General features: G+C 35.3%; 1 protein-coding gene across 8 annotated transcripts; it reads left to right on the forward strand.

Annotated features, from left to right (window-relative positions):
* Positions 1-268: 268 nt before the first annotated feature.
* On the forward strand, positions 269-13,928 carry LOC107890465 (dicer-like protein 4). 8 transcript variants are annotated; one of them, XM_016814901.2, is made up of 25 exons: positions 269-737; positions 1,122-1,299; positions 1,481-1,591; positions 1,908-2,048; positions 2,154-2,229; positions 3,091-3,155; positions 4,081-4,224; positions 4,327-4,452; positions 4,885-5,023; positions 5,392-5,488; positions 5,857-6,049; positions 6,868-7,028; positions 7,127-7,333; positions 7,447-7,712; positions 7,834-8,111; positions 8,205-8,635; positions 8,779-8,879; positions 9,709-9,914; positions 10,063-10,272; positions 10,778-11,236; positions 11,371-11,640; positions 12,174-12,500; positions 12,736-13,084; positions 13,157-13,271; positions 13,412-13,928. In XM_016814901.2, the coding sequence occupies exons 1-25, from the start codon at positions 583-585 to the stop codon at positions 13,560-13,562; spliced, it is 4,956 nt and encodes a 1,651-aa protein (XP_016670390.2). In that variant the 5' UTR covers positions 269-582; the 3' UTR covers positions 13,563-13,928. The 8 variants fall into 8 exon arrangements, 6 of the variants coding, with proteins under 6 accessions (XP_016670390.2, XP_016670391.2, XP_016670394.2 ...); XM_016814902.2 differs by having other exon boundaries at positions 7,837-8,111; XR_001681983.2 differs by lacking the exons at positions 12,736-13,084; positions 13,157-13,271; positions 13,412-13,928 and adding an exon at positions 12,016-12,099 and having other exon boundaries at positions 12,226-12,367.
* The last annotated feature ends 6,678 nt before the right edge of the window (positions 13,929-20,606 follow it).

A 20,606-nucleotide genomic window follows, 5' to 3' on the forward strand; every position in this document is an offset into this window, starting at 1 on the left:
GTCATTTGAGTCGAGATTAAAATTTTAAAATTTACGAGTTAGAATAATTCAATTAAAAAATATAAATTAAATCTATAATTGTACAAAACAATAATTGAATTGAAACAAATAAATATAATGGTTATTATTTAATTTAGACTAAAATTTGAAAAAGAAAAAAGAAAAAAAAGACTAAAATTGGCTCAGACAGCGGAATTTAATATATTGTTTATTCATTTGTTTTTGAGAATAAAAGGAACTATTCTCAACTGTTTAATTTTGATTTTTTTTATGAAATTTCGGATTTCCGAGTGAGAGACGAGATTCGGCAGTTCGACTCATTAATAAGCGAACAAATGTAATGATAAAAAATTGTTAGAAGAGGAGTTACTAGATTTGACTTTCCATTGACTGAGCACAATTCATAACAAGAAATCCTAGGAGACCGCTCTGCTTAGTAAACCGAAGGGGATTTCGACATCTATTTGTCCATTTGATCAAAGCAAACAAGAATCTTTTGTTCTTTTTGCTTAGCAGTTAAGACTTGGAAAATAAACAATTTTTACCAGCCTTCTCACCGCCGTGGCTATAATTCCCTCATTGATGCCGGACGGCGAATTGTCCACCGACGGGACCGAGCTGTCCATGGCCTCTAAAGTTAAAGCCTTTTCTACTCCGTCGCCGATCGTTGAAATCAGCCGAAAAGATGAACCTATAATGGAAAAGAAAGAGAAGGATCCACGAAAAATTGCTAGAAAGTTAGTCCCTCTTTCACTTCCCTATACATGTAAATATCTATGTTTATTTGCTCCGGTTTTTTTTCTTTATGCAATGTGGCTTTGCCTTGGTTCTCTTTATTTATTTTTTTTATTTCTTTGCACGAGTTCAGTTAAATTAAAACGAGAGCTATCTGTTTGGCTTGAGGGAAGTGGGAAGATGGGGGAAGGGGGTTGGAGGGAAAACATGAAAAATAAAAAACCTTGTTAGATGTTTCTGTTTCAAAAACATCGAAAGCCAAATAAAAATAAAAATGCACTGTTTATTTGAAGTGCTGTTTCCGACAACCTGTGAGAAGCTTTTATATATTTAATTTAGTTTTTATATATTTAAAAATCACGTCGGGTTTTATGCTTTCGTTTAAGGTATCAACTGGAGTTATGCAAGAAAGCCATGGAAGAGAACATAATTGTTTATTTGGAGACTGGTTGTGGGAAGACCCACATTGCAGTTCTGCTTATTTATGAGCTTGGCCATTTGATACGGAAACCTCAGAATAGGGTATGCATTTTTCTTGCTCCCACAGTGGCTCTTGTTCAGCAGGTGAGCTACTTTCTATAATTTTCTGCATTAATACTTGATTGTCGGGAATTATTTGTTTATAATATTGTTTTGGCTAAGTTTGGGATTTAGGAACCAACTTGGATCATCATTCGTCAATTGTGGATTCTTTGCAGCAGTGGACCATGCATGGTTTTTAATGGAATTTGTTATTGTTTTGTAGCAAGCTCGGGTTATAGAAGATTCTCTTGATTTCAAGGTTGGGACTTATTGTGGTAACTGCAGACACTTGAAGAACCATCATGACTGGGAAATAGAGATCAAAGAATACGAGGTTATTATGTTCTTTGATTGACACAAGTTTAAATTTTATCCACGTGTTATTCAACATCCTATGTTGTTCACATGTCGTTCGACATCCTATGTTGTCCACGTGTCATTCGACATCCTATGTTGAAAGCTTAACTATAAAGAGATATGTCTTACGAAGTTTACCAATTTTAATTTATTACACTTGACCAAATATGTTATCGGTTTTTCTTCCTCCATCCCCCCTCCCCCTTATAGAAGATTTTTAATTAGGATTATGGACCCTCGAGGCTTTCATCATCCTTGCCTTATATTTCTATTCATGTTGAATTTTTGTACAGGTTCTTGTTATGACTCCCCAAATACTACTTCGTAGCTTGTATCACTGCTTCATCAGGGTGGACTTAATCGCTCTTCTGATATTTGATGAGTGTCATCATGCTCAAATTAAAAGCAACCATCCTTATGCAGAAATCATGAAAGTAAAGTGCTACATGAAGTCACATTTGTATTCTCAATGATAAATTTATATTAGTCTTTATCAGTTGATGTATTTTGATTCTGTAGATTACTTGACAATCATGTAGGTTTTTTATGATAAAGCTACTGCATCAATGCTTCCTCGTATATTTGGAATGACAGCGTCTCCCGTTGTTGGTAAAGGTAATTAAAAATTGCATTTCTTTTGAAACAAAAGTCATTATTACATGGATCAGCCATCTCCTTTTCAATTCCTCTCGGTACAAAAACTTTTCCCTTTGGAAGTATGAGAAATTAAAGGTGTTATGAAATGTGTTGTGTGTAAAGGCGGAATCAATCAAGAAAATAAATTCGAATGCCTACTTTTTTTTTATGGAAAATGTGTTTGGTGAATGAAAACAAATGTTCTTTTCTAAAAATGTTCGTGAAATATGTTTGATATCACTAAACATTTAAAAATGAGAGGAAAGGTTAAAGAAATAGATAAAATATCCAATGATATTATTCTTGATTTCAAATTTCTCAACTTTTTCTTTTGTAATTTCATAAGCTTTTGATAAAGAGATTTGAGTAGACAGGAACAAGAGATTGTAAATAGTTCAAGATGCCTCTAGAGACAAAAAAGGAAAAAGAAAGCAGTTAAGGGAATAATTACTGCTAATGGCTTCTAGTTATAAGTATTAACATATATTATTAATTAATGGCTTCAAATAGTGTTTAATTCTGAGTCAACTTAACTTGCAAAGTGCCAAGCAAAGAAGTAATGGACATCCCGTGTTTTCAAAATTGAAAAGGTGTCTTTTTTTTGGTTGTTTATTCTCATATTTGAACCCATTTTCATTATTGTTTCCTAAAAACTTGTTTCCATTTTCAATTATGCTACGCTTTTCAGTTTATATGATACAAATGTTTTGGATGATATTGCATCTTGTAGTGCTCTTCAATGATATATTTTCCTCTTTAACCGATAGGCTGTTTTAGTTATTAGTTGTTATCTCATCTTTTGATAGCTACTTCTTTGATTACCTTATCTTACGCATTCAGATGCTTCCAGTCAAGTAAATTTACCTAAAAGCATCAACAGCCTCGAAAACTTGCTTGATGCTAAGGTGAGTCTTCGAAACTTTCACTTTGTGAAATCTGGTTTGGTGCAGTCTCTTGTTTTCCTTGTAAAAACTAATTATGGTTGAAGATAGGGAGCTAAGTTCAATCTTAATTCCTACATGATGAATAAAACTCCTAAACAGCATTTCATGTATGTCATGGGAAGATGTTTGGTGCCTAAACGCTTCCTTGTTAAATTAGAATAAATGTAGCTTATGAAGATACTATTCTTAGTTTATGTAGCTGGGTTTTTGTAATGCTGTTTGAAAATGCTATGCCTACTTGTGTTTGTTAGCCTGAATTGAGGACTTTGGTTCAGTCAACTTTTTCCAGACTTTCATAAGCTGGAGTAGTGGCAGGTCATAGTTCATCTTGATTTAGTGAGTCAACAAGGACAAGAAGATCTATTTGGCTTTCTGCCTTCTCACTTGAGTGCATCTGATCCCTATTTACTTGATCTCACTAACATACATGTTTAGCTATAGGAGAACTGTCCCGTTTGGTGGACAAATGTGTTTGGTCCTCTTCATAATTTCTCTAATCAGTCTTCCAGTAGAACTGCTTAGGTTGAAGTACAGAAATATCTTACCTTGAGTCATTGTGGTCAGTAATGTTACTATAACTGTTTTAAGGATTCAAGCAACCACTGTAATTTTGGCCAGGTGGAGTAATGTTTATTGTTGTCATACCATCGTAATCATTTTCTTTCTCTTCCTCTTCCCCTTGCTCTGTATGACTGTTCTACCATATATCTTTGGAGATGCAAAAACCAAAGTTTCCTTTTCAGTGAGGAATGTTTCCATAAACTAGACTTTTTAGTTATAATCAAAATTGGGGGGGGGGGGGATTCTTTTCTTAAACCAATTTCTGTTCTGATATAGATGCTCAGAGTAGTCAATTTTATAATATTTCACATGCCGCAAATTGTAGGTATATTCAGTTGGAGATAAGGAGGAATTGGAAAGCTTTGTAGCATCTCCTGTGGTTAGAGTATATGATTATGGTCCTGTCAATTTTGGTTCTTCTTGTTCCACCATGATCTATTGTAGTAAACTTGAGGAGATTAAGCGCCAGGTGTGTTTCAGTGACACATTTGCACTCTCTTGATTATCTTGGAAGAAGCTGTATTTATTTATTTATTCATTTATTTATTCTGTTTCTTTATGGCAAGAGCAGTGCATACCTCTTGTCAGGAAGAATGGTGATATTCAATCTGCCAGGAACACAAAAAAGCTGCTCAACAGAATGCATGATAATATAATCTTTTGCTTGGAAAATCTGGGCATTTGGGGAGCATTGCAAGTAAGATCTTGTGAAAACAATTGAATTTCTTGGTTCTGCTAATTTGCAGTTGAGAGCCTTTCCCTTGCAATTAAATAATCTGCTATTAGTGTTACTTTGATTCTTATTTCATATTCTGCAACTTTTTTCTATTTATCTGAATTATATTCACAACCTCTGTACTCTGGCAAAATCATGTTGGAGAATACCAAATAGAGCATAACATTAGATTCACATGCTATTTAATAAGGCTTTATTTTTGTAAGGTTTTTTTTAATTCATAGGTCATTACTTGCTACTTTTTTTTTGTGCACTGCCAATAAGCAGTGACTACTTATTTTTTATTCTTTCATTTAATTTGTATCAGTTCTAGCTTGTTGCAGATTTGCAGGTAGTTGCTGATTAAAGTATCCAAGGAAATTCTGATTTATTTCCACCTTCTGCATTTTGTAGGCTTGCCGACTTCTTTTAACTGGTAATAACTCTGAGAGGAATGAATTGATAGAAGATGAAGGGATTTTAAGCGACGACTCTGTATGTGATCGATATCTTGTTCATGCTGCTGATGTTTTTGCTTCAGATTGTACGAGAGGTATAATCTTTTTAGGCCTTTTAAATTCTAGCTTCAACTTCATTGTAGCTATTGTTTGGTTTCTTGGTGGCTCTATACCCAATTATGTGTTCATCAAAGATCAGTTATGCAGGAGAGATATGGGATCGGTGTAGGGACTTTTTAGTAGTAGCTTCAACTTAATTCTGCCTTCTGTCTCTGTTAATTGATGGTCACATTACGATTTGCTACACCATTGTAATTTGTATGTATTAAACTTCTAGTAATCAGTGGGTTTTTTTTTTGGGTAAATGAAGATTCTTAGATTTTTGAATTTATATTCTCTGCTTATTGTTTCAGTCAACTTGAGTAAGAATCTGAGCTATTAGTCTTTGTTGCTGATATTGTAGATGGACCTGCAAACGATTTATCTGATGTAGAGATTTTGAAGGAACCATTTTTCTCGAAAAAGCTGCTACGTCTTGTTGGAATTCTTTCCACCTTCAGGTTTGTATTCAAGCATGTATAGTGGTTTTTGGTTATTTGATAGATATATTGCATGGAAACTCTATCAGACCATTTCAATGGTTATAGTACTTGGTAAACAAAACTTCTTTATTTGCATATTATGAATTATGTAGTTCTTGCAACACTAGGAGGCAAGAGAAGGGACTTAATGCATGAGGGCGATGTACTGATGTTAATTCATTTTAACTATGTTGACACGTCTCATTTTTTTCTATCTGGTTGCTTTCAAACAAACTCTACTGCTGCATTTTTTCATGCCTTTAAGCATTTTGCTTTTCTCATTATTTAACTAACAAGGTGTATCATACACATATTTCTCTCACAAACTTCTATAATTACTGTTACAGGTTACAGCCAAATATGAAATGCATAATTTTTGTGAATAGGATTGTTACTGCAAGATCCTTGTCATACATACTGCAAAACCTTAAGTTCCTATTATTTTGGAAGTGCCATTTTCTTGTGGGAGTCCACTCTGGACTTAAAAGTATGTCAAGGAAGACAATGAAAAACATTCTTGAGAAGTTCAGAACAGGAGAGGTAACCCTTCTGCTAGTGTTAATATTCCTTGGTCGCCCAGCTCCTTCCAATTCGTGAATTTTTTAATATTCCTTGGTCGCCCAGCTCCTTCCAATTCATGAATTTTTTAATATTCCTTGGTCGCCCAGCTCCTTCCAATTCGTGAATTTGCACATCATTCAATTGTTACTTTTATCTCTGCATTTTAGCAGACTAGCTCAGTTTATCCTTTAGGCACAATGTGGGCAGATTTTGTGTTTTTTGACATCCACATATCGTTTCAATAAATGTTTGCCTAAGGAAGTGCATTTCCTAATGTCTAGAAGTTATTATGAGACAGAAGCTCATTCATTCAGTCTTTGTTCTTGTAATTTGAGCCTCTAGTTCTAGTTGGTTGTAGCTTATGTGATGTTTGGAGGATAATGGTAACAATTAGGAAAACCTTGTGTAAGTATTGTTAAGGGTTCTGTGTTGGTTGAATTAATTTATTCCAATGTTTAAAAAACTGGACTAGAAGTCAAACCAGTGAGACCTCCGTTTATTGGTTCAACTGGGCAGACTGGTTGAACTTCTTGTTGTGCTAAATAATTATTGAATATAGTAAATATCTAATAAAACTGATTTAATGTTGATTCAAGGGAATAAAGGTTCAAATCTCATCACATACAATAAAGTTTAGAAAAGTCCAACATCTCTTTTTACATTTTTTACTAGTTAAATGGGTTTTATATACTGGACCAGACAGGCAATTGGTTCCTGGTTCAACCAGTTTGGCTGGCAGGTCTGTCTGGTTTTTTTACACTAATTTATTTTTGATTCCTTTAATACTGACTTGGCAGTTGAATCTTTTGATTGCAACTAAAGTCGGTGAAGAAGGACTTGACATTCAGACATGCTGCCTTGTGATACGTTTTGACCTTCCAGAAACTGTTGCGAGCTTTATCCAATCAAGAGGACGTGCAAGAATGCCTCTCTCTGAGTATGCATTTCTGGTGAACAGGTGCTATTCAAAAAAGTATATGCTATTTGAAGGTCTGTCAATTTGGTTCTCTTTCTGTAATTGGGAAAAAATAAGATCTCTTTCTCTTAACTTCGCAGTGGGAACGAGAAGGAACTAGATTTGATTAAAAATTTTAAGAAAGATGAAGATCGTATGAATGTGGAAATTTCTTTCAGAACATCTACTGAGGTTTCTATTGGTCTTGAGGAGAGAATCTATACGGTTGATTCATCTGGTGCTTCCATCAGTTCAGGATATAGTATCTCTCTACTTCATCATTACTGCTCAAAACTGCCCCATGATGAGTATGCCTTACTTTTTCGTTCTTACCTGCTTTTGAACTTATAATGTCACTATATATGTTTCTTGTGGAAATTCATTTACTAATTTAGATTATCCACGTGAATATAATTTTCAGGTACTTTTTCCCCAAGCCAAGCTTTTATTATTTTGAAGATTCAGGAGGAACAATCTGCAATATAATATTACCTTCTAATGCTCCAATAAATCAAATTGCCAGTACACCTCAATCTTCAGTTAATGCTGCCAAAAAGGATGCTTGTCTAAAAGCAATTGAAGAATTGCATAAATTGGGAGCCTTGACTGACCATCTCTTGCCACTGCAAAACAGTGTTCTTGAGGAGGAAACATTGCTGGTGTCTTCTGATTCTGGGAGCTCTGAAGGTTGATGCAGAGCAACTTTGTTGTCTTATTCTTTTCCTCTTCTTTTTGGTTGGGTGGCTGGTATAGAAATAATCACTTTTGCTTGTCTTTAATCTCAGCAAAATTTGATTCTGTTTTTCAGCAGATGAGGATTCACGAGGTGAACTACATGAAATGCTTGTTCCTGCTGTGCTTAAAGAATCATGGACTAACTTAGAGAACTGTGTCCTCCTTTATGCTTACTATATAAAATTTATTCCGAATCCTGAGGACAGGAGCTATAAAGAGTTTGCTCTCTTTGTCAAGTCTCCTCTCCCTAAGGAGGCTGAGAGAATGGAGCTGGATCTTCACCTATCTCGCCGTAGGTCGGTGATGACAAAGCTTACCCCATCAGGAGTTGCAGAATTTAAGAGAGAAGAGGTAACAATGTTTTGTTTCTGTCAGACTTTGTTCTAATTATCTTACTACCAAAACTCACTGTTTATCCGTGCATATGTATCCGTGCATATGCAGATCATGCAGGCACAGCATTTTCAAGAAATGTTCTTCAAGGTCATCCTTGATAGATCAGAACTCCTTTCTGAATTTGTTACTTTAGGAAATGTCTTTCTTTCATCAAGCTCCTCAACATTCTATTTACTGCTTCCTGTTATTCTCTCCAATTGTGAGAATAAAGTGACAGTGGATTGGGGGATTGTGCAAAGATGTTTGTCGTCTCCACTTTTTAAGTCTCCTGTTGCAGCTGCAAAGATTGAAAATTTCCCTTCAGATGTTTGCTTGCACCTTGTAAATGGTTGTAGGAGTATAAGAGACATTGAGAATAGTTTGGTGTATGCCACACACAAGAGGGCCTTTTACTTTATTACTAGCATCGTTGGTGAAAAAAATGGTTACAGCCCATATAGAGATTCAGGCACTTTAAATCACTTGGAGCACTTAAACATGTTGGTAGCTCCACTCTTGATTCACAACTGTTATTAACGTTATCAGAATAGCTTATGGAGAGGTTATGCTCACCAAGTTGTTTAGATTAGGTTTTTATCTAGTATTCAATTGATAAAGTGTTAACTTGAATGTTGTCAATCAGGTCTGGCATTCATCTTAAGTACCCTGAACAACCTCTTCTGCATGCAAAACCTCTTTTTAAGTTGCACAATTTGCTCCACAACCGAAAGCCGGAAGATTCGGGTAGCTTCTCGTTTGCTTTGCTTTCATTCTTGTCATTGTTCCCTTTTCGCTAGGTATGTTGCTTATTATACTGGATAATTTGTGTTCAAGATATGATATTGCTACCATCTTCATGGGTATATTGCTATTTGTTTTGTCAGATTGCATTATTTTTTCATGATGGGAACAAGATTTATGGTTCATTATTGATAGATTAGTGCTACATTGCCTGTAATTGACATGAAATGCCTGATTTATAGTTAATTATTTGTTAATGATTGTCCTTTTCCGATTTTTCTTCTTCTTCATCAGAAAACACTAGAAAGCAAGAAATTACCAATTTGAAGTAGCCTAATATCCATGCAGCTTATTTTATGTGCAAGAGATATCTTGAACTGTATTCTTTTGGAAATGAGAAATTCTCAAGTTGGGCAATTGAATGAGACTATGAGTTCTCACATGGCATTGAAGATTGAGGATTAATCTTTCTTTTCCAATCCTAGACTTAAGGATTACTAGCTAGTAAGTAGAATCAGGCTATTGCAACAATAAAACGCTTTACAACCAGCCTTGCTGACCATTCTTTAATCTGCTTCAGCACCTGGATTAATGGGGCTATTGGTTTTTGTCCGAATCTTCCCTGGATATATACTAGTATATCGTTAAAATGTTATTTTTAATACAACCTTTTTAGTATCAAAAGCTTGAGCCATTCTGGATCCCCCCTGCCCCCCAAAGGAAAAAAAGGTCCTTCTCATTTTCTCTATCAGTAAATCAAACAAAAGGGAAATATGTTTCGTTGATTTTCTCTGTCTTTTCATTTCTTAAGGCTGTTCTTTGTTGTAAACAGAATCAAATGAACTGGAAGAATACTTCATTGATTTGCCTCCTGAGCTTTGTCAGCTGAAAATAATAGGCTTCTCCAAAGAGATAGGGAGTTCGCTTTCTTTGTTACCATCAATTATGCATCGCCTGGAGAACTTGCTTGTGGCTATTGAACTGAAGCATGTTTTTTCTGCTTCATTTGCCGAGGGAGCTGAAGTTACAGCCCTTAGGGTAAGACCTCAGTCCACATGATATTATGAATAGTGCTTTTGGTTAAGTGTCTGTTAAGTTAATTACTGTGCTAGTCCAATCATTTAATCAAGAAATGCAAGCATCTCCATGAATGTTATCTATGACTAACAGTTTGCAATGGTGTTAGGTTCTAGAAGCTCTTACTACAGAGAAGTGTCAAGAGCGTTTTTCTCTTGAAAGGCTTGAATCACTTGGTGATTCCTTCCTCAAGTTTGCTGTGGCCCGCCATCTTTTTCTTTTACATGATGCACTCGATGAAGGGGAATTGACTAGGAGAAGGTCAAATGTTGTAAATAATTCTAATTTATTCAAGCTGGCAACAAGGCGAAATTTACAGGTTTGATTGTGTTTTAGAAAGTGATATTCTTATACAGAAGTTTTGACTTCTGTTATGAATAGCATAATTGTTATATTTTTGAGAAATTTTACCTTTTGGTCAACATACTATTTCAAACATAGAACATTTTTTCGATTCCAGTCTGCCATTCTTCACTGCTAACAAATGTGAAGTAGTTGCATCAAATGCTAAGGTGCATGTTCATGTCACTCATCCAATATGGATAAATTATCTTAGACTTGTAGACATAGAAGATTATAGAAAAATGTGGTATTTGCTAAAATGATTAAACTAAAAAACAATGTGTGTGGTTAGAACCCTCTTCTTGATTTTGGAATTGTTAGCATCAGCTGTTGAAGGAGTTTTGGGTGTACTCAAATGCTTTATGTTCATGCCACTTGGAATGGATGATTTGAACCTAAGAAGATTTAATATGTCTATGTCTATTTGGTGTTTTAAGATAAATAATTAATATTTACGGTTCTGTGTTTCCACTAAATTTCAGGTTTACATACGTGATCAACCTTTTGATCCTTATCAGTTCTTTCCCTTGGGCCATCCCTGCCCAGTAATTTGTACAAAAGAAACTAAAGGAACTGTTCATCCACAATCTAGTTGTCAAGTAGATCATGCAAAGAGTGAAGTCAGATGTAGTAGAAATCACCATTGGCTACAAAAGAAAACAATTTCTGATGTGGTTGAGGCTCTTGTAGGAGCATTTATAGTTGATAGGGGCTTCCAAGCGGCAACAGCATTTCTTAGATGGATAGGCATACGAGTGGACTTCCAAGGTTCTCAACTTAATAGTATTTGCGCTGCAAGCAAGGGATTTATGCCACTTTCCTCCCTATTGGATATTGGAGATCTTGAAAATTTGTTGGGTTATCAGTTTCTTCATAAGGGTCTCCTCCTTCAGGCGATTGTGCATCCTTCTTTTAATAGGCATGGTGGAGGCTGCTACCAGGTATGCAATATGTCTGCTTTTCTACTTAAGGAAATCAGACTCTCTTTATGTTTTGTATTTTTCACCTGCCTTGTCAGTTTTATAACATTCTATTTTCTGATGCAACAATTAATAATACTTTGATACTTTTCCAGAGATTGGAGTTTCTTGGAGATGCTGTCTTGGATTATTTAATTACATCATATCTGTTTTCACTGTATCCAAAGTTGAAACCTGGTCAGTTGACTGATTTGAGATCAGTGTCAGTGAACAACAAGTCCTTTGCCAATGTTGCAGTGGACAGACGCTTACACAAATTTCTTATGTGTGACTCTTGTCACCTCAATGAGGCCATAGAAAAATATGTTGACTTCATCACATTATCACCAGACAGGGGATTATTTGAAGGGCCAAAATGTCCGAAGGTAAGAATTACTAGCTGTTGTATCTTATGCCCCCTCATGCATGCTGTCCTCTTTCCCCCCAAGATATAATGAATTTTAGCCATCTTTATATAATGCAAGTTACGAATGCAAAGCTTTATTCCTAACCTATGATCATTGGATTTTTTTTTTAAGTTTAAGTTTAAGTTAACGAGGTCTAGGTGGAATACAATATTCTAATTAAAGCTTGCAACTAAATTATATTCATGCTTATTCTCTTATTTGTTTAAGAGAATACATATGCTGGATTATGATAAATTTAAAAAATAATTATGAGCATTAGGTAGAATGCAGTATAATAATCGAAGCAAATCTTTTTTGGAGCTGATTTAATTTTATGCTATTTTCTTGTTTGAGGACGAAGATGTGGGTGGCAGATTTTGATTCTTTCTTTGAGTTTGATTTATGGTGGAACTGATATTATGATAAAAGCAAATCTGTGTAAGAACACAATGCTACTGCACAATACCTTCAAGAAGGGTTTTTAATTTAATAGCTTTAATGTATTGATACAGGCTCTTGGTGACTTGGTAGAGTCTTGTTTTGGTGCTATTCTCCTTGATACAGGGTTCAACTTGAACCGTGTTTGGAAGATAATGTTATCCATTCTGGATCCAATCAAGAGCCTTTCAAGTGTGCAGCTCAATCCTATCAGGGAAGTACAGGAACTTTCCCAGTGTTATAACTGGGATTTGCAGTTTCTAGTTGCAAAAGTTGGTAGAAATTTTTCAGTGGATGCAAAGGTAAATGCAGGAGATGTTCCTCTATGTGTTTGTTCCAGCAACATTAATAGAAAAGAAGCTATCAGAACTACTGCACATCAACTATATGTAAAGTTAAAGGTAACAGGTGCCCTGCATACTTACCTATTCCCTCTTCTTGGTGCCATTAAAACATGATGCTTTTTGAATATGTACTCATATTTGGTTCCTTGTAAAAGTTAATATCATTTATAGCCCAGTCTTAGTGTAGGTATATTCCAAACTTGTGAAGCTTGCCTTTTACTGCTGGTCGATAAATGATTGTGAATTTGGGACTTAACTTAATCCCTGTCTCTTCTCGTCTTTGAATGTACAGGCTCTAGGATATGCACCCAAATCAAAGTCCTTGGACGAAGTTTTGAAGGGAAGCCCCAAGAATGAAGCCAAGCTTATTGGATACGATGAAACACCCATTGATGTCACTGTTCCTGACATAATTGGATTTGAAAACATGAAATTGCAAGAATCTCTTGTGAATGATTTCAACCCCAAAACCCGTTCTAGTAAAAAGACAACTTCTAGCGGTGTATCTTGCATCTCGCCTGGTAGCAGACCTTTTGAAGTAAAAGCAGCAAGGGGTTCAGCCTCTGGTATTGAACCCAAAGGCACACCCCCCAATTGCTCCATTGTGGATCCTAGTTGTGGGATTGACTCGCCATCCAAAGGTAATTGATTCTTACACTTTTTGTGACTAGTCAGTGTGGAGCAATTATCTTATTTGTCTCTTAATTTCTCAGGTGAATCACATAGTCGTACTGCTAGATCACAGTTATACGAAATCTGTGCTATCAATTGCTGGAAACCCCCTTTGTTTGAATGTTGCAAAGAGGAAGGACCAAGTCATTTGAGATCGTAAGTACACGATGCATATATACTAGAAAAGACAGCTGAAAAGTCTTCATTAGGACAGTTCGAAAAATCGGAACTTCAAACTACTTCCCTCTTACTTGAATAATTTTACTCAAATCCTATATATTCAAAATCTTTTGCAGATTCACTTACAGGGTAATAGTTGAAATCGAAGAAGCTCCAGATATGATATTGGAGTGCTTCAGCAGTCCTCGGACCACAAAGAAGGCAGCAGCCGAGCATGCAGCGGAAGGTGCACTCTGGTATTTAAAACATGAAGGATACTTACAATAAGTCAACTTAACCGACTGAACCTCATTGCTAGACATAATGGAGATCAAGGTTTGAATTTAGTCATTTTGCTACCTCAGTTCAATGGCTCTAATCTCTCTCTTCATCCCCTATTTAATGAACTTAAAACCTGCATTTTCTTTAAAAATCGAATAAAAGATGATTTAACAACAAAATTAAAATTTTGCTTCGAACTTGTTAACGTGGCATTTTTGGTATGTCCATGTATCCAACAGGGAACCCAATTTAATTCAATCCATGTATCTGGTGCTGTGTCATGAAAGTGTAAAGATTAAATTTATTAAACTCGAGATAGAGGATTAAAGCTATTCAATTGAGATAATAAGATGATCGAATTTAGATTTCAAACTCAAATATGTTTGATGATGTCTATATTGATGGCTGTTAACTAAACTCGAACAATATCAAAATTTGATGTTTTCTTTTTTTCTTTTTCCTTTTCTTGGGCGTTTGTTAACTAAAACAAACTCGGACAAAGAAATTTGGATAATATGCATTTTAAGACACATGGACAAAACTTGTTTGGTTTATTAGACAAAACTTCGATAATCTAAAAGTTAAAATTTTAATGTATCGATTTCAATCACACATCTACAAATTAAAAAAAAAAAAAGAAACATTATACAATCTAATATAAAATATATTTTGATGCAAAATTATCAGCTTCGCCAGTGTCGTTCTCAATGGTGGCATCTCAAATCTAACATGATTCTAACATAGAATGATAACTGCTGATATGCGAAAAAATTAATTTAATACAAAATCACATTGAAAATGAATATTACTTGAGTAAAAAATAAAGACGAAAATAATCTCATTTTAAGAATGAGCTAATATCGAGGAGAAATAAGAACAAAGAGAAACATTTCGGCCATGCAATTCTTTGATGGGCACCATCTAATTTTATTCAGCGAACCGGTTAGTCCAGATCCAATCTTTAGTCACGCGAGTTTTTCGCACGTGTGAGCCATTTCCCCGCCAAAACTCCATCACCTTCCCGCCGAAAGAGCCCAAATGATAATTAAACATCAAGGAAAAGGAAACGTCTCAGAAGGAGCGATTTCGCTTCTTCATTTCAGAGAGAGTGAAAATAAAAGATAATCGTAGTAGAAAAAAATGTCGGGATGGGACGAAGGAGGGGTGTACTACAGCAACCAGGCGCAGTTCACAGATGCCTCCTCGGAAGCGGAAGTGCCACCGCATCGGCCACTTCGAGTCGCCATTCCGTGCTCCTTAAATTCAAGGAGTTCATCAGAAACTTCGAGAAGGAGAAGAACGTGTTCCCTCACAGAGAAAGCCTCGTGGATAACCCTAAATTCCTAGTGGTCAATCTTGAAGACCTTCTCTCCTTCTATTCCGATCTCCCTTCCCTCCTTCGATCCTCTCCCTCCGATTATCTGCCTCTGGTAAAACACTCTTGCAAGTATTAATATCAATTCTATCAAAACATATTCTATTGCTTATTATTTTTAGTTATTAATAACCGTTTTAGTTTGAGCATGGTATTAAATTGCGAGCTGCAATATAGTGTAACGGCATCATTGTAACAGTTTTAAAGGTCTCCACGACTCAATATTGGCGCAAGGCAATAAGGGAATCGCATAACGACTTTTGCAGTTTGAAGCTGTTACTAACACCGTAATAAATTTTCAAATTATCCGAAATGTAAAATCACATAGAAAAATCACTCAAATATTTTTAGACTTAGCAAAAAAGAAAAAATAATGTTAAATAATAATAAATATTTAACTTATGAAACATTCTTATTTGATCCTTGGAATATTATAAAAATGGTTTGATCATTGGAATATTTAACAAACTTCTAACATTATACTTACATTAAATCAACAAATTGCATGCCTATTATCACTTTTTTTTTAGCAGTGATTATCAGGTAAAGCTTTATTCTTAATACAGATTATCCACCTCACTTTCAACAAAATTCAAGCTACGGACTTATTGGTTACCATTTACTATAACACATTTTTTCTATGAATGATACATCTTATGGTGCACACAATGTGATGCCTTTTTCACATGGAGTGAGAAGCGATCAAAACCAAGGCAGTGATGAAAACTTTTTCACAGAATTGTAAGAAATGAAGTTTTTATATTTGTATTTATGTATTTTTTAAATTATGTAAAATAAACTTTTTCATGTTAGAATATGAGAATATTATATTCTTTTTCTAATGAGACTATTTATATTTTACTCATTAAAATTATGGTTGTTATTATCATTCAGTTAATATGATAATATTTGTATAATCCATATTTATTTTTAATGAATTTTTATCTATAAAATTATATTTTTAGTTTTAAAATAAAACATATAAAAGAGTATATTAATATTAGAATATTAAAATATAGTTACAAAATATGTAAATATAATATTTTACAGTAGGTCCGCATCATCTGCAACCGCAACACCGGAATCGCAATCGCGACAGACATTGCAATCGCAATTTAGTACTATGAGTTTGAGATTGTGGCTGCAGAGGTTTTAGCGGGTTTGAAGATGAAAGTAGCGAGACATTTGGGTGAAATGGTGGAGCCGCAGACGGGCGAGGTTTAGATTTTACTTATATCAAAGGAAGATCCAGTTTTTATGCGTTCATTTGGGGTAATTGTTTGTGTTAAAAAACAGACTATTTCGATTATATTTTTCACAAGAAATAACATAAATATTTATACACATAGTGAGCCTAACTTAGGAAACTTTACACTAGGAAACAGACTAATTCTAGGGATGCTGTACCTAAAAACAGCCTTAAAGTTAGGGATGAAATATTTACAGAATTCTATTTGATACACTCAAATATTCCTTAATTAGAAAACTGAGATCTGACACTTCCCCTCAAGCTGGGAAGTAGATATCATCCATTCTCAGCTTGCTTACTAATTTCTAAAACAACTTCCCAGACAATCCTTTGGTAAGTATGTCTGCTAGTTGACCATTAGCGGACACAAATGGAGTGCAAATTAAGCCATAGTCCAGTTTTTCCTTTATAAAATGTCTGTCAACCTTAACGTGCTTCGTTCGATCATGTTGAACTGGATTATGTGCAATATTGATAGCAGACTTATTATCACAATACAATTTCATTGGACCTTCCCACTTGATCTTCAAATCTTTCAAAATAATTTTTAGCCATAACAACTTACAAACTCCAAGAGCCATCGTCTTAAATTCAGCTTTTGCACTAGATCTAGCCACAACATTTTGTTTTTTACTCCAAGTTACAAGGTTGCCTCCTAGGAAAGTACAATAACCTGAGGTTGATCTTCTATCAACCATAGATCCTGCATAATCTGCATCAGTATAGGCTTCAAAGGTTAAATTCTCCCCCTTTTTAAATAGGATTCCTTTGCCGGCGTGCCTTTTAAGTACTGTAGAATTTGATATACAGCTCTAAGATGTGATTCTTTGGGATTGTGCATAAACTGACTTACAACACCTACTGCATAGGCAATATCTGGACTGGTATGAGACAAGTAAATGAGCTTCCCTACAAGTGTTTGATATGGCATTTTATCAACTGCTGCATCTTCTAGTGTATTTCCAAGTCTGTGGTTCACCTTTATGGGTGTCTCTACTGGTTTACAACCCAACTTGCCCGTCTCTATCAACAAATCAACTATGTATTTTTGCTGAGATATGAATATTCCTTCCCAAGAGTGTGCCACTTCAATACCAAGGAAATATTTTAACTTACCAAGCTCTTTGACTTCAAATTCTTTTACTAGGCATTTCTTTAAATTCTCCATTCCTTCTAAATCATCACCAGTCACTATAATATCATCAACATAGACTAATAAAGCAGTCACTCCCCCTGAAGATGAGTGTTTTACAAACAGAGTGTGATTTCCTTGACTCTATTTATACCCCAACTTGAGCATTACTTTGGTAAATCTTCCAAACCAAACCCTCGGGGACTGTTTTAGTCCGTGCAAAGCCTTTTCTAGTCTACAAACTACTTGTCCTGTATTTGGACTGAATCCTGGAGGAACATCCATATAGACTTCCTCCTCAAGATCACCGTGTAAAAAGGCATTTTTGATGTCAAATTGCTGTAATTTCCAGCCTCGGTTGGCAGCTAGTAACAACAACACTCTTACAGTGTTCATCTTTGCAACAGGGGCAAAAGCCTCAAGTAGTCTATTCCATACATTTGAGTGTACCCTTTAGCAACCAATCTTGCTTTGTACCTCTCCAAAGAACCATCTGACTTATATTTCACTGTGTACACCCAACGACATCCCTCTAGTTTCTTTCCTCTCGGTAATTTCACTAAGTTCCATGTCTTATTTTTTTCAAGAGCTTTCATTTCAACTTTCATAACATTTTTCCAATTCTCATCTTCTAATGCCTCGGATATAGTTTTGGGAATGGAGATAGAATTTAGGCTAGTAAGAAAGGTTTTGTGGTTATGGGTCAAGTTTTTGTAAGACATGAATAGGTACAAGGGATGTTTTGTACAGGTTCTAGTCCCCTTTCTAATAGCAATGGGAAAATCATCTAAATTTGCAGTATTAGAATTCAAAGTAGATTCAGCAATTACCTCAGGTCGTATAGGAGAAGAAGATGATTGAACTTGCACCGGTGCCTTCTTCCTTGAATAAACCAGTAAAGGATGAGTAGTGTCCTGAATTCCTCTTGGTGATTTGGGTGTATTAGGCTCTGTTTCAGATTGTATAGGGGCCATTGTTTCAAGTCGGGCAGGTTGGTTAGTAGGCAAGGACTGAGTGGGAGTGTTTGGTTGCTGGACAGGAGCTGGAATGTGAGTGTTTGGTTGCTAGATAGGAGCTAGAATGTCAAGAAGAAAGAATTCATTGTCCTTATCTTCTGTGAATAAGATCTCCCTCTGAAGATAAGGACCAGTAAAGAAATTCTCTTGTTCTGCAAAAGTAACATCCGCTGTTACAAAAAAAAAATTGTGGCTGGATGATAGCATTTGTACCTTTTTTGAGTGGAAGAATAACCAAGAAAGACACACTTGACAGCTCGTGGATCAAATTTTCCTCTATTTTGAGAATGAACATGTACAAAGGCAACACAACCAAATTTTGGGAGTAAAGTTACTTGAAGTATTGAAATTAGGAAAGGATTTTGCTAGAACTTGCATAGGACTTTGAGATTCAAGGACTTTTGTAGGCAATCTATTTATCAAATGAGTAGCAGTTAAAATAGCTTCCCCCAATATTGTTTAGGGACATTTTTTTGGAACAAAAGGGCTCTTGTAATAGCTAAAAGTGACAATTCTTTCTTTCAGCAAAACCATTTTGTTGGGGTGTACTAACACAAGATGACTCATGTATAATGCCTCTTTCTTGGAAATATGTTGATAAACATGTCAAATTGCATATTTTTTGTGCTTAATTTGGTTTATTGATGAACTGAACCCTGCTAATTAAGTGTTTTTATGATTTAATTCTTGTCAGGGATGCAATTGATCAAAAACAAGCTGAAAAGGGGCCAAATTAAAAGAAAATTATTGGAATGGGCCAAAGTGAAAAGATGGAGCAAGCCAATGACTAGTCATAAATTTAACTTTGTAAAAAGCCAAAAATAGGAAATTCTATTTTAAGTTTATTTTAATTTTATTTATTTTTAATTATTATTTTAGATTTTATATTAATTTTCTTAAGCTATTTTTAGTAAACCCTATCTATATAAATAAGGGGTTTTAGTTCTTACGAAATCATCCATTAATCAATTGTCTTTATATTCCTATTTCATTTTGGAATTCTATTATCCACCTTGTTTTCCTTTTTCTTAATTCAATTGAACATTAGATTATTTTGTCTTCTTTTTACAAAATTTGTCTAATTCTCTTTGCAAATATTTTTCCTATCCATTTCCACTACCTTTTTCATATAATTTCTATCATTTCCATAACCTTCAAGCATGATTAAATTCATGCCACACTAAACCCCTTTCAGCTTTAAGCCGGTTTTAGCCCTGTCAAAAAACCCGTGAGTTACGAACCCGAGCTGTTTAACTCCCAATTTTCGATATTTATTATTTCTCCGGATTAAGAGTATGACTTCGTCAACTCACAAAGTCAAGTCAATAATAAGTCAAAAAAGACGTCGTTTGAGTTAGTGTGGCTAGGCGTACAGTTGGAATTCCGAAATGATCGATTGTCTAATTGGTCTTCAGTGAACACATTGGCGTACCAAGTAGGGATTGCTATTTGGTTCCGTCAAGGGATGTAGTAACCGGATTTAAATGTCCCAAACGTTTGAGGGCATTGGTTCGAGCTAGGCTCTTATAGAACGCAAAGCTGTCGGAGTTCTAAATCACGAACGTTTCGTAGGTTGTTCGATCGGTAAGGGTTAGTTATAGGATGTTCCATAACTAATTTACACAAGGAAGAGTTGGTGTCCGAGGCGTCCTTGGTAGCTATAACTAGCTTATCGGAAAAGAGGAGTTCACCTAATTTCGAGGAACGGGTCAAAGACGGGAAAACCCGTGCTTAAGGCTGAGCTAAGTTTTATTGATTTTCCTTTAAATTACTTCGTTATTTATTTTTATTTCATCTTTTGCTTTTTACTTTTTACGTTTTCTTGTGTTTATTTCAGGTTTCATATTTTATTTCCCCCCAAACGTCGCGGGCACGACAACTGCCCAGATACTAATCTGGTCAAGAAACAAACAATTTTCAGTAATTCCAGTCTCTGTGGGATCGACCCTACTCCCTATACTGCTTTAATTTGCAAACTAGGTGTAGGTTTATATTGGTGGAATCGATAGCCATCAGTTTTGGTGCAGTTGCCGGGGACTGGCAACACTTACAATTGTTTAAATTGTCTTCATGACCAGATCTTCATCCGAAGATCTCGAATACGACCCAGAGATCGAGAAATCAGCACGAGCACGATGAAAAGAGATAGAAGCTCTTAAACATGCAAGTAAATCAGGAATTGAGCTAGGACAAGGGATCCTAGAATCTAACGTTGAAAAGTTAAGCGAAGTAATTCGAGCAGAGGCAATTCGACGTGGGAAACGAGTCGAAGAGGTTG

The sequence above is a fragment of the Gossypium hirsutum genome, chromosome A05 (assembly GCF_007990345.1).
Source record: "Gossypium hirsutum isolate 1008001.06 chromosome A05, Gossypium_hirsutum_v2.1, whole genome shotgun sequence".
Classification (NCBI taxonomy): domain Eukaryota; kingdom Viridiplantae; phylum Streptophyta; class Magnoliopsida; order Malvales; family Malvaceae; genus Gossypium; species Gossypium hirsutum.

Coding starts and splice junctions, on each gene's coding strand:
- LOC107890465 (XM_016814901.2), top strand. CDS start 583: ATGCCGGACGGCGAATTGTCCACCGACGGGACCGAGCTGTCCATGGCC. Junction 2,049..2,153: donor CTTATGCAGAAATCATGAAA/GTAAAGTGCTAC, acceptor ACAATCATGTAG/GTTTTTTATGATAAAGCTAC. Junction 3,156..4,080: donor AAAACTTGCTTGATGCTAAG/GTGAGTCTTCGA, acceptor CGCAAATTGTAG/GTATATTCAGTTGGAGATAA.